Source organism: Polypterus senegalus, chromosome 10 (genome assembly GCF_016835505.1).
Source record: "Polypterus senegalus isolate Bchr_013 chromosome 10, ASM1683550v1, whole genome shotgun sequence".
Lineage (NCBI taxonomy): Eukaryota > Metazoa > Chordata > Cladistia > Polypteriformes > Polypteridae > Polypterus > Polypterus senegalus.
The window spans coordinates 24,260,169-24,281,362 of NC_053163.1; the positions used below are offsets into that span (position 1 = coordinate 24,260,169).

Consider the following 21,194-nt stretch of genomic DNA (forward strand, 5'->3'; position numbering starts at 1 on the left):
CCTCCATTTCATCTTTCTCACCTGAGTTATTATAATGGCAAACAACACAGGGCTATTAGCACTTGTGCCACTAGATTCAGCTACCGATTTCATCCACAGGTCTTAATGTCATTTAATGGCTGTCAACTGCACAAATGTACCTGATAAGTGTTCCTTATATCTACAGGATCATCTAGGACTATGTTTAATTCAGGGCGTTGTATTTATCATCTTGTAGCCATTACATGTTGATGATAACAGCAGCCATACTACATACACTTCAGAAGAGATCAGCCACCTGAAGCTAACTACGGGTCTGTCCAGTACTTGGATAGGAGACCACCTAGGAAAAACTGGGATTGCTGCTGGAAGAGATGTTGGTGAGGTCAGCAGGGGTCACTTATCCTGCAGTCTGAATGTGACAAGTACTCTGTGCTGTAAAAATAGTCCTTCAGATGAGATGTAAAATCCAACGTGCTGACTCTCTGTGGTCTTAAAAGAACTCTGTCCTTCGTAAAAAGCGGGGTAAATCTTGATGTGAAGGCTAAATTGCTCTCCATGGCCTAGCTATTCTGGCCCCCTAATTAACTCCTGTGTTTGACTCCTAATAGTTAATGTGTGGTGAGCGTACTGGCACAAAAATGGCTGCTGTTGCATTATCCTGGTGGGTGCTATACATTGTAGTGACGGGGGCACTGTGCTGTAAAAATGGCACTGTCCTTCAGAGAAGATTTAAAATCCAACATGCTGACTCTCTGTGGTCATAAAAGATCCTTGGGCATCCTTCATATAGAGTAGGGTGTATCCCAATGTCCAGGCTAAATTGCCTACCACCACCTAGACATTCTAACCCCTAATCATTCCCTGTCCCTAAATGGCTATCTCTTGCACCACTTCACCACCTAACAGCTAATGTGTGGTGACAAAAATGGCTGACGTCACATCATGCAAGTGGATGCTACACATTAATGGTGGTTGAAGTGGCTCCCCACTCACTGAAGCACTTTGAGTAGTGAGAAAAGCACTATATAAATGTAAAGAATTAGTATTATTATTATAATATCATGCTACTGTGTACATGAGTCTGTGGGAGTCGTGCAAGTAAGCCTGTCATTGCACCATTTGCAAACAACCATGAACTTGAAAATTCACTTGAACTATTGCGTTAAGCATCAAGTTCTGTGCAAAAGACATGGCCGTGTTATTGAGTCATCGGTGTAATGGTCTAACTTAAATTGTACGGATGGACTGGCGTTCCAACTGGGATGGAGAGGATTCCGTGCCTGGTTGAAAGGCTGTAAAGGAAGGAAGTGTATGGACAATAATTCCAGCCATGTTGAGTGCTGCTACTTTTCTCATTTAGAAGGCCATAACGAAGGGGCAGAGGGGGATTGCTTCCCAGGGCCATGCATTCCCTCTAGGGGTGGAACTCCCATTTGCAAACATCAGGCAGGGCAAGGTGAGAGCTGTACTCCTGTTTCCGTAGGTGAACACTGTCCCTACTTTGGGGGACATCCGCATGGCCTGGAAGTGCTTCCAATGTGCAGAAGTTCTCCTGGGCTCATCATACAACAGACCACCTCATCTGTATCCAGGAGTCAAAGTTGGGAGAAAGAATGAGACTGCGGGTACAGGTGGCCAAAATAAGCTTTCTCTGGAAGCTGACAGGACTCTCCCTTAGAAACAGGGTGAGAAGCGTTGACATTTGGGAGAAGCTCGGAGTAGAGTTGCTGACCCTCCACATCGAGAGGGACCAGTTGAGGTGGTTCGGCATCTGATACTGATGAATCCCTGTGGAAGTTTTACGGGCACGACCAGTTGGCTGGAGACCCCTGGGAAGACCCAGGGCTCGCTGGGAGGGATTATATGTTCCAGATAGCCTGGAAACGCCTTGGGATTCCACAGTGTGAGTTGACAAGTGTGGCTGGAGAGAAGGACATTTGGGCCTCACTGCTAAGACTGTTGCTCCCGTTACTCGGTCCTTGGCTAAGCGCTGGAAAATGAATGAATGAATGTGTGGACTAATCTAAAAGACTGTCAGGGTATTGTTATAAATGAAAATAACGATTTTAAGTGGGAACTGTGTCTGTGGCTGCAGTATCTAGTTTTCGAGTCTCACTAGTGCCCCCTAGAGTCCATGATATTTATTATTTTGTCTCTAAGTGAACATTAATGTGTGATATCAGTATTCTTCTTCTTCATCTTCTTTTGGCTGCTCCCGTTAAGGGTTGCCACAGCAGATCATCTTTTTCCATCTCTTGTCCTCTACATCTTGCTCTGTTACACCCATCATCTGCATGTCCTCTCTCATCACATCCATAAACCTCCTCTTAGGCCTTCCTCTTTTCCTTTTACCATAGCATCCTTCACCCAATAAACCCAGCATCTCTCTTCTGCACATGTCCAAACCAACACAATCTCGCCTCTCTGACTTTGTCTCCCAACCGTCCAACTTGAGCTGATCCTCTAATGTCCTCATTTCTAATCCTGTCCATCCTCATCACACCCAATGCAAATCTTAGCATCTTTAACTCTGACACCTCCAGTTCTGTGACATCTGTGTTAAGGATGTAAATATATATGTCAATAATGATCTCATAACAGAATATAATCTTGTGTAATGTTATATCAGTTTTGGTGTAATGATGTAAATACGTGATATTGTGTCAAAAGTGATCACCATAGATGACATCTTTCTCTAAATTATTACTTATTACTTTAGCTTGTGTGTATCACTGAAGATCTTTGGTGTAATGAAGGAAACTTGAATTACCTTGGAATTAGTGCTCCTCCTGGACTCGACTTTTATCTGTTACTAATTACCACACAGGTGGCCATGTAGATACCACTGAAGCTCATTTTCAATCCTACTGCACAGGTATCATCACTAATACCAATTATTAATCATAACTATAAATAGACAATTGATATGAATCGTTCCTTTACAGTTGACATCCTTAGCAGCGTCCCTAATGAAAGCCCAAGATAGAGAAAAAAGAAAAAGCACTTCCATCATCGTCTCTCTCTTACTTTCATGATCCCATTCCAGTTATCTCCTGTGGACACCTGGAACAGCGTCAGGAAGGCCATCCCGAAATTCTCGAATGTGGCATGCCGGCTCATGCCCTCACAGGGGTAGTCTTCGTTGCATACTGGTGGAGAGAAATAATTGACAACACCTGAATCAGCACAGTTATTCTATTTAGATGTCAAATAGCCCGAGGGGCATTTTTTTTTTAAGATTTTATAAATCAGGATGGTGGATGGAGGAAAAAGATGATACTTTGTCCAGTCAGCAGAATATGCGGGCAGTTCGGCCTCTAATTGTCCTCTTTATTGGTAACCCCTTGCTCATAATAAGACTACCAGCTAAGGTGGAATTTCATTTAGCAGAGAAGTAAACTTTTCTAAATTGTAGGTGAGACGGGCATTCATGACAATACATACATGCAGCTCGGGAAAAGAAAAAGTGGCACAGGATCTGAACTCTATTAAAAACCAAAGAGAATTTTAAGTTTTATTTAACTGATAAGGGGGTACAGATTGAAGGGGCAAATCTATGGCAATGGCCCTCCCTGGCTTCAAGAATCTTTAAACAGTTCTCTCTATTAAAATCACAAAAAGCAAAACCACATCAGTTAAAATGATTGATTATTCCCGCCTGGTAAGTAAAGTCACAAGTCCTTGTGACTAACGTCAAGTCGCCCAGACGCTGATCCTGCAGTCTATGCAGAACAGACAGCCGCAGCATGGAGAGTTTTATTTAATGAAACTTTAACAGAGAGGGTTCAAGAGGGAGGGCAGATTAAACCTCATCTTCTTAAACCTCACAAATCCGTTTTCCACGACGGTTTGCATTTTCCATTATCTCTCCTTCAGCCACACTGCCTGTCTTCAAAAAAACAGAAGATTTCTGGATGTGCCGTCCTCATCGGTCAAAACTAAAACGAAATTTCACAAATGCTTACGTCCTCACAGAAATGTCCGAGCAGTCCAAACCAAGCAGAATGACAGTATTTTTGTAGAGAAACTAATCCAATGCACAGAGCTTTAGAAGGTGATGAGAGGCATCACAACACAGGGGGGTGATGTCACTAAAGACACTCAATTTGTTAGAAACCTGCAATCGACAATAATAATAATAATAAAAAAAAAGAACCCTTAAAGACAAACTGTTAAAAACTTTGTGCCTAACAAAATACAATTTTAATGAAACGGATTCTTCATAGATTAAGATTGCGACTGGAACGAATAGCAATCGACAGATTATGTCATCTAAGGGGCCGAGCTTTGAAGTGCTGCTCTTGGAAACAGAAGCTCCGCAGGACACCCTATTGATTCTTCACGCAATGCACCCAGCGCCCAGGCTGCTGTGGAATGGGATAATCAATATAATATCCGGCCAGTAGGTTAGACTTTGTAGAAAACTTTAAATTTGCTTACTGAGTTTTCCAAACAGCTCCACTCCAAGAGCTGCGTAGATGAAAAACAGCAGCATGAAAAGAAGCCCTAGATTTCCAACCTGTAGAAAGAGAGACAAACACAAAAAGAGAAAAAAACTAAATAAGAAGCCACTTTTTAGTCATACAACCATAGCACACAAACTTGACTTTCGTTGGACGTTTGTCAAGTAATAACTATAATTATTCCTAGATTGTCTTTGTCCACCACATGTTCTGGTAGATATTTATTAATTCGAGGCCTAACAAAAGATTTGGTAGTCTCCGAATCAGAATCAGGTCATTGCTAGTATGTGAAACAAACCAGAATTAGACTTTGGGTAGGAGCAAAGCACAAGATACAAGATGTTACCAGCACCAGATGACACAATTTCAACCCACCATTAACCTGACATTGTGCCAGCCACTCTAGAATTACAGCAATTTCTTGAACAAAACATTGAGAAAATTCAATAGGGAACTCAAAAGTTAGGCATTTGAACACGTTCTTGTTTTTCACGGCCTCAGAGAGGGAACATCACCTGCAAAATGATAAAATATTCCAACTAGTCCAAAAACAAATAATAAATACAAAAGGTACAAAAATGTGTCCAAACTCAAATGATAGCAATCTGTTTTACAGGACTTAGAGGATCACTCCAGCTCTTCCTTTCACAAGCATTTATCTCCTCACTCCCATCATGCCTAGCACAAGGAAACTCAAATGGAATGAATGGAGGTGACCAGCAGAGGAAACATTAAACAAGCCAGAAAGTCAACATCTGTCTTGCGTTTCATCAAAAGTCATGAGTCAAAAATTGATACAAGAAACAGAAGTGCAAAGTCGGGAGCCCAGAAATCTCAATAGCAATACTAAACACAAAACACACAAAGGGTTTACGTTCAGTTTATCTATAAACTTACGAGGTGTGGCAGAAAAGTAATGAGACTGGCAACGCTGCGCTGTTGTCCTTGATAGAGCACGTGTATCAGTACCCTCCCATAGCTCAGTGCGAGTTTCAACTCCTTCCGTTAACTACGTGATTTTTGTGACTGCTATTACCGAAGTTGTGTATTTGGTTGTGCGTCACGCAAAATGGAACAGCGGACTTTGGAGCAACGTTGTGCCACTAAACGGCAAGTGTGACGTTTGAAAAGTTAAAACAGGCCTATGGGGAACATTCTTTATCCCGAGCTCAAGTTTTTCGCTGGCACAAATCATTTTTGGAAGGCAGAAAACACGTTGAAGATGAACACCGTTCAGGGAGGACTTCAACTTCGAAAACCAATGAAAACATCGAACGTGTGAACACTCTTGTGAGATCAGACCGTCGTTTAACATTAAGAATGTTGAGTGAACAATTAAATTTGAACAGATTTACCGTTCATCAAATTTTAACTGAACATTTGCATTGAAAGGTCTGTGCCAAAATGGTGCCGAAAAACTGCCCTCTCCATAACAGAATTTTTGACCTCAAAAGGCATTCCTGTGGTTCCCCAGCCCCCTTATTCACCTGACCTCAGTCCGTGTGACTTTTTCCTTTTTCCTAAACTGAAAAATGTCCTCAAAGGACGTCATTTCGGGACTTTAGAAAACATCCAAAAGAGTGTAACGGACATGCTGAAGACCATACCGGTTGAAGACTTCCAGCTGCTACCAACAGTGGGAACAACGTCTCCATCGGTGTGTAGCTGCCCAAGGGAACTACTTTGAAGGGGATAACATTGATGTTTGAAAAAAATAATAACTTTGGTAAATAAAAAATCAGTCTCATTACTTTTCTGCCACACCTCGTATGCATCTAACATGCTGATCTTAATAGTGACGCTCTGATGATGTCAGTTGCGTTATTTCCAGGATTACGCTGCATGACGACAACAGGCCAGATTATAAATAAATGTTATAATGTAAATTTGTGGACAAAAAACATGATAGGGCTTAATGTGATAATGTGATGATGTGATGTGCAGGGAAACTGCACATGAAAGGAAGAGCTTGACTTTCCTACACTAGAGAGGCAAATGATAGGAAACATTTTAAATTAAATCAGCAATGAAATTTAGTTTGATTTTCCTCAGTACCTTTCATATATTATTCACGAGGACCTTCCTAAATACAGACATGGATAAATCTGTTGGTACAACTTCAGGAAAAAAGGAACCACCAACACTTGTCTCTGAAATAACTTGAAATTGACAAAAAATGTACACCCATCATTGTTTATTCTGTTATTTAACCAAAAAATCAGACTTTATTTTAGAGTTTTGATTCAACAGAAGGGCGGCACGGTGGCGCAGTGGGTAGCATTGCTACCTCGCAGTTAGGAGACCTGGGTTCGCTTCCCAGGTCCTCCCTGCATGGAGTTTGCATGTTCACCCGTGTCTGCAGTGGGTTTCCTCCCACAGTCCAAAGACATGCTGGTTAGGTGCATTGGTGATCCTAAATTGTCCACTAAATTGCTTGGTGTGTGTGTGTGCCCTGCGGTGGGCTGGCGCCCTGCCCGGCACTTGTTTCCTGCCTTGCGCCCTGTGTTGGCTGGGATTGGCTCCAGCAGACTCCCGTGACACTGTAGTTAGGATATAGCAGGTTGGAAGATGGATGGATTCAACAGAATATTTGAAATAATAATACAAATGAAAATGGCACAGACTCCAATGATGGGACCCTTATCCCAATATTTTGTTGCACCACCTGTAGAGGCCATCACTGCAAACAAGCGATCCCTGGAGCTCTCAGTGAAACTTCAGGTAGTCTGGCTCACTCATGCTCCAGCTGCGTCAGATTTGAAAGGGGTCTTTCTCCAGACTGCATGTTTCAGTTCTTTCCATAGATGTTCCATAGAATTCAGATCAGGGCTCACTTTTCTGAAGGCCACTTCAGAATAGTCCTATGTTTTGTTCTTAGCCATTCTTGGTGCTTGTAGCTGTGTGTTTCGGCTCCTTACCCTGTTGGAGGATCAATGACCTGTGACTGAGACAGAGCTTTATGACACTGGGCTGTTTGTTTCACTTCACTATATCTTGATAGTCTTGATATTTCATTGTTCCCAGAACAGACTCAAGGCACCCCAAGCCAGATGCAGAAAAGCAGCCCCGAAACATAACCGAGCCTCCTCCATGTTTCACAGTAGGTTTAGTGTTCTTTTCTTGCAAAGATTAATTTATTCATCTGTGGACAGAGAGCTAATGTGGCTTGCCAAAAAGCTCCAGTTCTGTCTCATCTGACCAAAGGACATTGTTCTAAACGCATTGTGTCTTGTCAATATACATTTTAGCAAATTCCAGTCTGGTTTTTTATGTTTTTCTTTTAACATTGGATTCCTTCTGGGTCTTCTTCCATTGAGCCCACTGTCACTCAAAAACTGACAGATGGCGTGATCAGACATTGATGGACTGAGACCTTGGAGTTCAGCTTGTATCTCTTTGGAAGTTTCTCTTTGCTTTTTGTCTACCATTCTCACTATCCTTCTGCCCATTCTGGGATTGATTTTCTTCTTGCAGTCATATCCAGGGAGGTTGGCTACATTCTCATGGATGTTACATTTTCTAATATTTGTAACTGTTGTCACAGGAACATCAAGCTGCTTGGAGGTGGTCTCATGGCCTTTGTCTTTAACATGCTTGTCTATCATTTTCTTTCTGATCTCCTCATACAACTCTCTCTTTTGCTTTCTCTGGTCCATGTTTATTGTGGGACACACTATAATGCCAAACAGTAGAGTGATGACCTTATTTAAATCGACTGAATGACTGACTGACTGCATGATTGAAGACATGCGTGAAACGAAACGAAATGAAGAGTTAGTTTGAAAAATCATTCTAGTCTAATTATTGACCAGCAAATGTGACCACGTCATTTTATATATCTTTGTAGAATAAGCAGTACTTGGTCTCTTTTCACACTTGCTTTGCTTTACTCAATGACATATCATAGGCATGGAGGTGGACAACAGAGGACAAGGGCTCTTCATTTTGTGACTTTTCAGGAGGCAGACAGCACTTTTTCAATGAGCTGTAAGGGGGCTAACAAATTTGTTCACTTCTGTAAATTCACAATTGGTATAAAAAAGAAATGAGAATTCAATGGTGGGCTGAAAAGTGCAAATTCACAATCATCTCAAGAATGGAAGCACATGCCATCACACTTTGTGAAATCAATAAGACTCTGGTGGAATGATCTCATTGAACAAAATATAGAAGTCCTTAGGCTTGGATTGCATTAATGAAGGTACAGAGCAGGCCAATACTTTTAAATGCCATTTATTTAAATATACTGACTTACCTGTGGCAAAGCTTGAACAACTGTATCCAAAAGAGCCCTCATCCCTGTGGCCATTTTTAGCAGCTTGAGCACTGTAAGACAAACATAGCTCCATTACAAAAGAACATAGTATGTGTGAGAAATGAGAGGAGACCATTCTGAATATCGAGGTAGTTAAATTATTTGTCCCAGTCTATCTCCTTAAATTTCTTTTTAAAGTTGTCGAAGTACATGATGTGGTATCCAGCCTGCCATAATGACTTCATCCATTTTTTGAACCTTCTTTGTTCATCAAGGAATCATGAAAGGTAAAAAAAAAGCAACCCTGAAATGGTCAACACTCCACTGCAGGGCACACTCAAATTGGGCAAATCCTAGCATTTAACATCTTTGAGATCTGGGAAATAATTGAAATATCCAATGAAAATCCATGCACCTAAATGTGTGGCCATGTGAAACCTCCACATTATAGGAAACATGCTAAGGTATCAAACCCACAAACCATTGTGCTACCCTCCTCGTTGCCGGATGTCCTTAAATTTAGAGATCATCCATTCCATAAAACCCATGCCTGGCATAACACTATCACTATCATGTTGAAGAAGTTCTTACTTATCATGGACACAGAAAATATAAAAAAAACCTTTGAGGTTGGTTGGTATGCTAGGGATCAGGCAGGGGGGTACCTCTTGCAATCCGCAGGACTCTCATTATGCGAATGATGGTTGGGTTGATAGGCAGCGCAGCATTAATTTCAATTTCTTCAAGTGTGATCCCCATCACAGACAGCAAAACAATAGCAAGGTCCAACTGATTCCACCTACAACAACAAAATGTGTTCATTATACACTACTGCAATTGACCCATTTTAGCATTGTTATAAAACTAAATATATCTTGAAAATTAAAAAGAGAACAAAACAATTGAGTTCAATTAAATTAATCATAAAACAAAACAGGAAGCACTCCATTCCAGTTTTTCCAGAACCAAAGTTCACGGGGTCTTAACTGAGACTTGGACAGTATGGAAGTCTCCTGCAGGGCACATTCACACACACACACATGCACAACCCTACACTCACTCATATGCAGCCGATTTAGGGTAAGGATTTCAATGTTCTCTAAACGTGTGAAAATAATGACCCTCATCTCATCTTCCCATCCACTTTTTCTGATGAGGGTTGTGGTACAATAATGACCCTATTAACCTATAATCTAACACACACAATTGTTTGGGATGAAAATTTAAGGAGCTGGAGAAAAAAAAACATGAGAACATTGGGGCATGGGGAACCGCCTCCACTACACACACACACACACACACACACACACACACTCATACGCACGCAAACAGGATTCTTACCTTGTCTCATGAAGTTGTGAGTCAGCAAGCTAACCATTTAGCCACCCTCGAAAGCAGCAAAGGGTCTAATTATTTTTGAAATGGCATCAGCCAGCTACAAGTAAATCTTTTTTCTAGGAGAACACACAGAAAATAGGTGCCCCGACCCACTTGATAATGACAGTCTAGAAATGAACTTCTTGGTTAGCAGAACTGGGATATGTCTATCAAAGATAATATGAGAACTAGCCACAACATTGCATTAGCCTTCCTACTGAAGGTGTTACGAAACTGCAAATTCCAAATGTTGCTGCTATAGGTCTTATAAATGCAACAAGAACATCATGCCTGACTCACACACACTGGTTTCCATTACAACACTGCATTATCTACAATGAATTTTCACTTACTGTACCTACAAAGCCATACATCCTGTCGTTGTTGATTGTTTCTTATCGACCCGCCAGATGCCTGAGATTCTTGAAACTATTCTAAAAATCTTGCTACATAGCACCTGAACACCCATTCACCTAAGAGACTTAACGTCTTTAAAAATTTGCTGCCTGGGTTTAGCTGTGAAGTTTTTATGGTTGCCGGCATTAAGTCTTGCTCGGACCTTAATTGCCTTTAGTATGTTATATTCTCTAAATTGAGTACTTTAGATGTATTGTACTGAACCTGACTGCACACTTTTGACATCTCAACCTGTCGTCTGCTTCTGTGTTTGGTCATTGTTACTTAAGCAGACTCCAGTTTGTTTCCTTCTAGTTTACCATGTACTGAATGACCTTACTGCGGTGGGCTGGCGCCCTGCCTGGGGTTTGTTTCCTGCCTTGTGCCCTTTGTTGGCTGCGATTGGCTCCAGCAGACCCTGTGACCCTGTATTTAGGATATAGCGGGTTGGATAATGGATGGATGGATAAATGGCCTTATACTTATGTAGTGATTGTGCCTTCTAAAGTGTCCGGGTGTTTGATGAAGGATGCAATATAAAATAAAGGCTGATTGGCTAATTCATTATCTTCTGCTACCCTGCATCCTGTCGGAGATGATCACTTTCTTCTTTACCGCATAGTCACTAACACAGCAGGCTTTCTTGTCCACCACCCTGACCAAGGATCTTCTTGTCCAGTTACTCAGTTTAGTCGAATGGCTAACTATATGAAGAATCCTGATGGTTCCAAAACTTCCATTTCACAATTATTGAGGCCACTGTGCTTGTGGGAACACTCAGAGCTTTGGAAATTCATCCTCTTCCCTTGATGAATGCATCACCACAGTTTAATCACGATAGTCTATAGAGAGTTCCTTGGACTGTATGGTGTGCTTTTCATCCTGACATGCAGTGTGAAGTGTTGGGCCTTAAATACACAGGAGTGTGCCTTTCTAAATTGTCCAATCAATTAAACTGGCCACAGGTGGACTCCAATCATGTTCTAGATGCATCTCGAAGAGAATTAAAGACCTGACCACAATCTGGAATGCCACAACAAAGGGTCGGAGAGATTTCACTTTATGATTGTTACAAGCTTTTCTTAAAAACATGTCCTTCTGGGTTAGAGAATGTAGATTGATGGGTGAAAATGGCAAATGTATTCAATTCAAATTAAATCTACAACACAATAAAATGTGAAGAAATTGAAGGGCTCTGAATACTGCCTGAATCCCCTATATGTCCACCTGAAGCACAGATAATTCAAAGGCCCAGACATTTTCTTCTTAAGGATACAGCACCACTGCCATATGCGCCATCACTAGGTACAAACAAAATTAAAATGCAGCATCAGTCAGAAACTCATCAATAGAATGACTTTTAAAAAGCCAAAAAAGTATTACAATATTGACCGACACTAAGCGGTAGACCTGTCTTCTAGAATAGAGAAAAAGGAATGGCCCTCTTAAATAAAATAGACACTTCTTGAGTTAAGGATGAAATAAAATCTAGGGAGCCATTATGATGTTGTGTGTACCCTTTGGTCTCTGAAATGTGACTGTCTAGTTCAATGAGGCTCAAGTGTCTCAACTAAAACACTGTGAAGGTCCTGAGTTTCGTCTTGGTAGAGTTCTATGTTACTCGACTTTCCCCTTTTGTATTCTCTAATGTGGTAGCCTTTGTCGGAATGCCCCAAATCCCGTAGACTTACCACTGTTTATAAGGTATGGTACTTTCTAATATCTCCCGACCTTCCCTTCTACATCTATAACCTCAGGCAATTAGATAAATTAAAAGACAAGAAGGAGCTAAGTTACACTTTAAATAATGTATTATTGATATTATTAATTATTATTATAATTAATTATTGATATTAATATTCATAAAATAATAACAATAAGTAAAGTACATTTGAATACTGGCAACCATATAACCTGATAGGTCCCTGTACTTTTTGGTATTTGAAATTTCGTTTCAGAAAATATTATTAAAAAAGAAAAAGAGATACTTATTTGATGTTCTTTTGCACATCAGAAAAGAAAAATGCATCAAACGAGATCGAGAAAATACCCTTTATTTTGCAGTAAGTACAAACAATAATGTTCATAAAAGAACTGCTACATCAATGAAGTAAAGTTTGCAAAGCTTGAATTTTTACCTGAAAGATGCGACTCAGTTTTTCTGCAGTCATGTCCTCATCTCGGAGTGTCACAACGTAATGGTCCATCCTCTGCTGATGCCAGTGTAACTTCAAGGCCATCGATCGATGTGTTGTGAGGAGGACTATTCGCACGTGTTGTCAAAAATCGCGCAGAATAAGAAGTACTTCCAGTTTCAAACAACGAAAATGCGTCTGTTTTGTTGTTTTTGAGCTATTATACTTAAACATTTCGAGTATTAACAATGCGCACAAGTGTAACATGATAGGAAAGCAACGTGATTTACAGAAAGTTTTCTTAACGTGTGTTGCATTTGTCAATGAACAGCCATTCCAAATATTAGCACTATAAAAATTGCCAGACTTAGTGTTAGTAAATGAAATCACCAAATGTTAGCTGTTTCACAGTAAGTAACAACAATAACGTTCATAAAAGAACTGCTACATCAATGAAGTAAAGTTTGCAAAGCTTGTATTTTTACCTGAAAGATGCAGTCATGTCCTCATCACGGAGTGTCACAACGTAACGGTCCATCCTCTGCTGATGCCATGCAGTGTAACTTCAAGGCCGTCAATCGATGTGTTGTGAGGAGGACTATTCGCACGTGTTGTCTGAAATTGCGCAGAAGAAGTACCACCTCCGGTTTCAGACAACGAAAATGCGTCTGTTTTGTTGTTTTTGAGCTATTACACTTTCATTATTTGAATCACAAATAAATCCAGAAAAGTATGTGTAATTTTAAATTTATGACTGCTATTTGTTACCACAGAATTAAAAAAATACTTATTTTCCCTCAATTTATTCTTTAATCAAAAATCAAAATCTGAAAATTCCTTTCATTTTCGTTTTTTCGTTTTTGCTTCTAAAATGAAATTTCAAATACCAAAACGTACACGGACCCACAAACTCGTTAGTTACTTAAAATGTCTCTAGTTAAGTCATCATTTTTAGTCAGCTTTCTTAAGAACAAGCCACATGCTTGTCTAAATATGGCTGCTGAGTTGTGCTTCTCAGTGTGGTCTTCTTTTCAGGCCATGGTGTGTGAGATGCTCCTTCATCATGATGGTGTGAGAGAGAGAGAGGTAGGGGTAAAGCAACCAAATATAGGCATTCTTTGTCCAAATCCTTACACTAATAGGGCATTGCGCTACTGAATGGCCTCTGATTCAAACCAATCCCAAACAGCCATACTTCAAACCAATGGGGGCACACAATACCTTTCACACCTGACCCCAAAACCATTTGTTGAGCTGATGCTTGCTAGCTCAGTAGTCTTGCTTTCCCATAGGGGTTGATTGAGAGAGTCCTGCAGAAAATCAATCACTTGCTGAACTGGTTTTAGGCACTTCCCATGACCCTGTCATAAAAGTATTCCCTTTCCTGACTCCTAGTCCTAAAGGGGGATGGCTGTTAGTTAAACATCAAACCATTGCTGTTCTTATTAATGATATAACACTAATATTACATTGCTTTGTCTAAGTTACAAATAAAGACACACAAAATATTTTTCGACATGTATACAAAATTTCACACCACAACAGTCCTGTTTATTAAAAATGAACACTGACAACTCATTTAATGACCTCTCCTCATCTGCATTGCACAAACAAATAATGCATGGCATTCGTTTCATTATAATACTCCACAAGTATTAAAATATTATAGACGTTTTGGATTAACCGGTTACTGGCAACATGAATATCGCCAACACCCGGGCTTACCATTATTCACTCCCCACTCCAGTCTCACCTGTCTTTAAAGAAACGTCGAAATCCAAAAGCAACGAGCTTCAGCATGGCCTCCAGGACGAAGGTGGTCGTGAAAAAGTAATTGCAGTACTTCAGACCGATCTCAAGTGACTGTGGATAAAGAATAAGACTTGTTAAAAACGGCTCCTCCACTGGCAGCCTACAGACGCTCCCTGTCGGCTCACTGAGAGGCTAAGAAGCTTTTTTTGCTTTTCTCTTCGTTTTTCCCTCCTGCCCTTTTCCTTCTCAATTTGCTCTGTAAATTTCCTCTCTTCCGCTGACCTTTCATCGACCAGGTGAATCCAAGTGGTTTATTTAGACAAGAATGTTGAAAGAAACACAACACATCAAATAAGATGAGGCCGCCAACATTAAAACATCACACACGGCTGTTGTTTGTCTTCCTGTTGCACTTCTACAAGCTTCGCTGGGTTTAGCCAATCAGAGATTTAATTCAGAAAGTTAAAAAAAATAATAATTAAATGTGTCAGAGCTGCAGATGTCCACAACAAATAATTTAATTATAGTGCGGTTCTCAGATTCCAATCCTTGGAGCGCTCAGTGCTTTCAGACCCACACTGGTTTGCCAGATTAATTAATTGTCTCAGCTTTATGATTAATTGGACCATTTTAACAAAGGAATATTTTTCAGCCAAAGCCTTAGAACTCAGTTAAACATTATCAATTATTAAGACAATGGAGAAATATTATAAAAAAAAAAAAAAACATAAGGAGACCTTGTAGGTTAATTAAAGAGTCAGGGTGAATGGGGTTAGAAGAGCGCTTTCACCCCATGCTAAACTGCTGCCTTCACTTTCATTCATTGCTGCCTTCTGGGAAAGCTTTTTACTTATTCTTTTTTCCTAAAAAGCTTCCATATATGTTATATATTTTATCCTGTAAACAAGTTACAGACATTTACTTTATATATTCATTTATTTCTCTGTTAACCATTAAGAGGGCTAGAAACCAATCCCGGCTGTTTGGGTGTAAAGTTCTGAGCTACTTAATTTACATCATCCATACACTCATCTAGTTACTGAACCCCTTTAATCCAATGTGGATTGGCACAGTCGTAAGGAAAGCAGGGTTTGCTTCCAAGTTCTCCCTGCGTCTAAGTGTGTTTCCTCCCACTGTCCTGACATTCAAGTTTGGTGAACTGGCGACACTACATTGGCCCTGGTATGTGTGAATGTATTCAACTGGCAATGGACTGGTGCCCTGTCCCCTGCCTTGCGCCCCATGAAAGTTGGGTTAGGCTCCAGACCCACCCCAATCTCCTAAAATTGGATGACTTAATCCAGTTTAAAGGAACTGGTGCCCATCCTGGTAGCACCGGAAAAAACAACCCTCGATGAAGCCCTGCTTTCTTGATGAACAACATTACTGGACTTTGTCCAGTATCATCTGTTCATTCATTTCTTAATCCAGTGCAATCAAACTCTGGGAGCAATGCAAGCAAGGTAGGAGGAGTAGGAACCATCATTGTAGAGATACTCTGACCATCCACCTCTTCAACATTAATTGAGTTTGCTTAATCCAGCCTTGGTTTTTGGAGCCAATGTGAGGAATATTTTGTGCAAGGCAGGAGCAAACCATGGGTGGGCTGTTAGTCCATAACAAGTGTAGTGGTCTTGCTACTATGGTTTGCCTGCTGAATGTTTTGTATGCATTTCTTTGAGGTTTGTAGTGAGACATTAAGCAAAATGACACCTTTTATTGGCTAACTAGTAAGGTTATACTACTAAGCTTTCAAGGCAACTCAGGCCCCTTCTTCAGGCAAGATGAATTTGGCTATCTATGACCTTAAGGGAATTACCCAGCATTATTTAGGAAAGGTCCTGAGTGGACTGGTTGGTAAAAAAAAAAAAAAACAAAACAACAAGGAAGAGGATGGTGAAGAGGAGAAGAAAAATAAGGAAATTGGAAAGGAGCTGAAGGACATTTGAGTCTATCCTAAGTGGCCTGTAGAATTTAGAGTGCATTAGAAGAAGAGGACTTGTTATCTTTCCTTTTAAAAGGGGTACCTCTTTGGATGCCAATACAAATGCCTGTGTTTGACTCTCTGGTAAAACTAACTAAACTAACTAAATAAAGACTAATAGACTGAATAACAGCTTCTACCCTGTTGCTATTAGGGCACTGAATGCCATCTAATCACCTCCAATGCAGCAGTGCAACAGATGTCATCTTGTGCAATAGTGTTTCATGTGCAATTAAGGTCTTATGTTTGAATGTTTGTGTTCTACCTTATTTCTTCTTATTCTTTCTTATCCTTTTGTAATTATATTTATTTATATTTTGACACTGCAGGGACTACACCTAATTTTGTTGTATTTGTTACAATGACAATAAACTCTAGTAACTTTATTGTTTTGCTTGGGACTTGTTATACCGGAACACTTCCAGTTCATTGAAGATTAGGACTGGTTATTGCAGTTTCTGTTTTTCATGTTTTGGTCTATAATGTGTAAGGGATGGCTGGCAGTTTATCCCAGACGGTAAACCCCAGCAACAGAAGGATGGAGGAAAGCAGCTTATCAAGGACACTGCCTCTTCCACAATGATAGATGGCAGCTTCCTTGGAATACAGCGGTGCCCTGGATGCCCACAGGGTACTATGGGACTTGGAGTTCGGTAACACAGCCCTGCTGGGTACCATGGGTGCCACCAGGAGACGCTGCAGGGAGACTGGGGATTCCCTACTGTTTACATAGCCCGGAAGTGCATCAAAGTCACGGGGACAGAAGCACGGAAATACTTCTGGGCTGAAGAAATTGCAAGTTCTCCATCTGACCCAGAAGTGCTGACGAGTCACGTGGAGAGAAGGACAGAAGCACTTCCGGGTGAAGGACTATATAAAGGACTGTTGGAGAACCAGCAAGCAAGCTGGAGTTGGGAGGTAGTAGGGCAGAGCTTTCTGGGAAGAGTGGAGGAGAGATTTGTGTTTTTTATTGTGATTGTTGTTATTGAATTGCCTGTGTATGGTGGCGGAAGTGCTTGGAGGCACTGAAAACAAGAAGAAGATAATCAAATATGTTCTTGGTGATTTTACCCTGCGTTCAGTATGTCTGTCTGATGGATTGAAACGGGCGACAGCGACCCCTAGCATCTTACAAATAATACTGTCAGGAGGAGGGTATGTGTCATTCTGTTGTCTTTCAAGAAGATTGAATTGATGTCCTTTAATACATTATTGTTTTTCATAAGATGTTGTGGTGAATGTGTTATCCTTGTTGGGTGCAGTGTTCGGAGTAATTTAGGGCTTAATACACGCCTGAGTTCCCAAATCTTTTAAAATTAAACAAACAGTACATTGGCTCTTTATGTGAATCAGTGACGCTTTCCAGGCTAGCCAAGCATCCCAAGGGAGTTACACGAGGTAACTTTTTACATTCATCCATTTACGAACTTAGATCACCAAAGCCAATTAAAGAGTTTGTGATGTGGAGTGCAAACGAAATCGCTACACTGCCCTCATCCTGGGACATCATATAGGTCATGACTGAGGTAAACCAGAGTAGTACAGAGAGATACAGAAACAGAAATAGCAGATGATACAAAAACAGTTCTATCTTAGAAAATGTCAGCAAAATTGCCATCAACAGTGACTGTTAAACACTGTTCCAGTGATGTAAGAATTCAAATTATAAAACAAGAAAAAGTAGAAGAAAAAAATTTGATTTATTTTTCTTCTTCTTTCAAAAGGTTGATCAAGAGAAAGAAAAACTCTCCAAAAGAAAAAAACTAAGCTGTCAAGGAGCTCACTGGTTTTGCCCCCACATTCTCTTGATGGGGACATAAAACGAGTTCCGTGCTCTGCCTGCTCTTCTATGAGAGGTCCAGAAGGACTTTGAGTCAAAAAAAACACCAACAAAAGATACAAGACAGACGATGGCGTCTAGTGTTTGTCCGTTATCCAGGTTTAGAAGGCCGCAGGAGTTTTCCTTCCAATCCCTGTTGACATCTACCATGCACATTACATTATTCACTGTGTTCAGATAGGAATACTCTCAATCAGTGAACTCGAGCTCACACGCATGCATGCCCGCAGATTTACAAACTCCAAATCTTCCTCTCCAGCAAGCACCCCTGCACTTTGTTCTTGGGCCCTCTAACTCAAAATCTAATGGTTTCACTAAGCTGCTTCCCCTATGCCGCCATAACGGATTCATGCTGGGATGACTGTTTTGGTCAAGAGGTGCATATGGGCCCTGTAGTACTCCATGACTTATGTTTGCTTTGGGATACCTGTGCAGTTGTGTAGCTGTTTTCCTACCAGAGCATCTACTGCCCCTCCTCAAAATACCAAAGATAAGTTCGGCATAACTATTTACAAAAGGGGAATTAGACTATAAACTTAAACTAATCTCAGCACAGCGTTCTAGAGGGTGGAAACGTATACCTGTGTTGAACACAAGAACCATACAGGGAAATACCGTATATACTGTGTGGCGAGTGCCTGGGGCTGCTACACTGCCGGGACCCCCAGGAGGACCAGAGGAGGGCTTACACCTCCTCCAGACCACGAGGGGGTGACCGCCGTGGTTACTTTGGGGACCACGGGTAGGGAGCTTGGAAGCTCAACCCTGTAGGGGCCTGTGGTTGCCACCAGGGGGCGCCCCAATACCTAGAGAGCCCTGGACCTCAGCACTTCCACCACACCTGGAAGTGCTGGGGGGAAGAGGATCAGGGTCACCAGGAGTGCTTCCGGGTATACAGCCGGTGCTTCCGCCACACAGGGGAGTGCCAGTGAAAGGTTACTGGAAGACACCTGGAGCACATCCAGGTGGCTATAAAAGGGGCCTCCTCCGTTCATTCAAGGCTGGAGTCGGATGAGGAGAAGGACTGAGCTAGGTGGAGAGAGAGTGGAGGCGGCCTGAAGCAAAGAGGCAGTGTGAGGCCTGGACTTTGGGGAGTCTTGGGCGTTTGTGCGGCACTTTATTGATATTTGTAAATAGTAACTGTTAATAAACGTGTGGTGGTGCTTAATAACATGTCTGCCTGTCTGTGTCCGGGGCTCGTTCCACAACTGGCATTTAAGTTCTCCCACCTGAGAGAGTAACCACGGAGCACACTGCCTTTTTTTCTATGTATTGTGCCTACGTGACCACACAGTAATACCAGAACAATTCTAAAGTGACATTTGCACTCTTTTGTGTTTCTTGTATTTCACACCCTCATACAACTATATTGTATATACAATGGAGTGTTCGGTCAGAAGAAAATATAAAGCTGGTTTTAAATTAAAAGTCGTTGAAGTGGCGAAAGAAATTGGTAACTGCACTGCTGGAACAGAATTCAATGTGTCTGAGAAACTGGTGCGAGTTTGGAGGAGACAAGAAGACTTAAAAAAAAAAAATGTCTCGCATTTAATTTAGTATAAGTCGGGGTCTGATTTTATGATCGATCTTTAGGGTTTCAAGACCCAACTTATATGCGAGTATATACGGTAGTTCTTTTACCAATCTACCCGTTTGTCCATTTATCATACCTGTTCAATCTAATTTCAAAGTAGTTAACAACACCAGGATGGAACTCTGGATGACTGTTAGGCACATTCACACAAATCCATACAGGGCCAATTTAGAGAGATGATAAAGTATAAAATCCACATCTTTGGAATCAGCAGAAGAAAACATGCAAAGGTCACCTCGATATGGACTAGGCCAAGACTCAGCTCCAGTCTATATAAAACCCAGGAACTATGAACCACTCTTTCCTAGTCCTATTGAAAGGATTCACCCCATGGGTGGTTTCTTATTTTATTGAAATGCAACATTGAATCAGAATGGAATTAATTTGGTTTTTTTGACACTGATCGATAGAAAAAGTCTTAATGTCCAATTTAAAATCAATTTATAAAAATGTAAAGTTAACATAAATTGATTACATAAGGATTCCACCCCATCAAATTAGTATGTAGTAAATGGCCCTTTGTCAGCCATGACAGCCTTGAGTCTGTGAGTACAGGTCTCTATCAGCTTTGCATATTTCCACACTGCCAATTTTTTCCCCATTCCTCCTTGAAAACTACTCAGACTCTGTCACGTAAATTGTGAATGAACAACTTTTATCAAGTCCAGTCTCAAATTTCAGTTTGGCTGCCAAGTGGACTCTGACTCCTCCACTCAAGAACATTTACATTGCTGTTTTAAGGCATTCCTGTGTAGCTTTAGCTTTGTTCTTGGTGTCGTTGCCTTGTTGGATAACAAATGTTCTCCCAAGTCACAGGTGTCTGAAAAGCTACATCATCTTTTCCTCCGGGATTTCAATGTATTTTGCTGCTTTCATTTTACCCTCACAAGCCTTCTAGGTTGGCCTGCTACAGTGAGGCATTCCCATGACATGCTGACACCACCATACCATACGTGTGTTTTTGATCATGTGCAGTGGCTTTAGTCTGATGGCCAAAACCTTACATTTTGGTAGGTGTTGCAGAGCGGGGGGCTAATGGATGATTTGTTTCTATAAGTAGCCAGAATACGGGAAAAGTGGGAGGTTCAGCCGTAGTGGGCGAAGAACATAGCCCAGTGGTACATTTCAAAATCCAGAGGGGAGATACCTCCACACGTCCTCATCTAATGAGAAGAGGAGTGTTTGACAGCAGATCTTTTGCCGTTCCATAGGAAGGAGCTAATCTGACTTGGATCCAAAAAGAGGAAGGTGGAGTAGGAGGGCGCATTGAACTAACGGTGATTAATGTTAATTTTAATGATTGGCAAACGAGTTTGAAAGGAGAGAGAATGAGAGAGAGAGGTTATTTCAGGAGTGTATTGATTGTTTTACTTCATGTAGATTGCATGTACAATATCAGTAATGGAAGGAACTAAA

The 21,194-nt window shown here is 41.0% G+C and overlaps 1 protein-coding gene across 2 annotated transcripts in view; it reads right to left on the bottom strand.

The window, feature by feature from the left end:
* LOC120536964 (voltage-dependent T-type calcium channel subunit alpha-1I-like) overlaps positions 1-21,194 on the bottom strand; it is an 808,892-nt gene that overhangs the window by 61,953 nt on the left and 725,745 nt on the right. For both annotated transcript variants that reach the window (XM_039765546.1, XM_039765545.1), the window contains exons 27-31: positions 14,362-14,471; positions 9,366-9,499; positions 8,701-8,771; positions 4,423-4,501; positions 3,010-3,131 (exon numbers count right to left, since the gene is read on the bottom strand). In XM_039765546.1, coding sequence (XP_039621480.1) covers positions 3,010-3,131; positions 4,423-4,501; positions 8,701-8,771; positions 9,366-9,499; positions 14,362-14,471 — 516 coding nt within the window. The remainder of the gene's footprint in view (positions 1-3,009; positions 3,132-4,422; positions 4,502-8,700; positions 8,772-9,365; positions 9,500-14,361; positions 14,472-21,194) is intronic.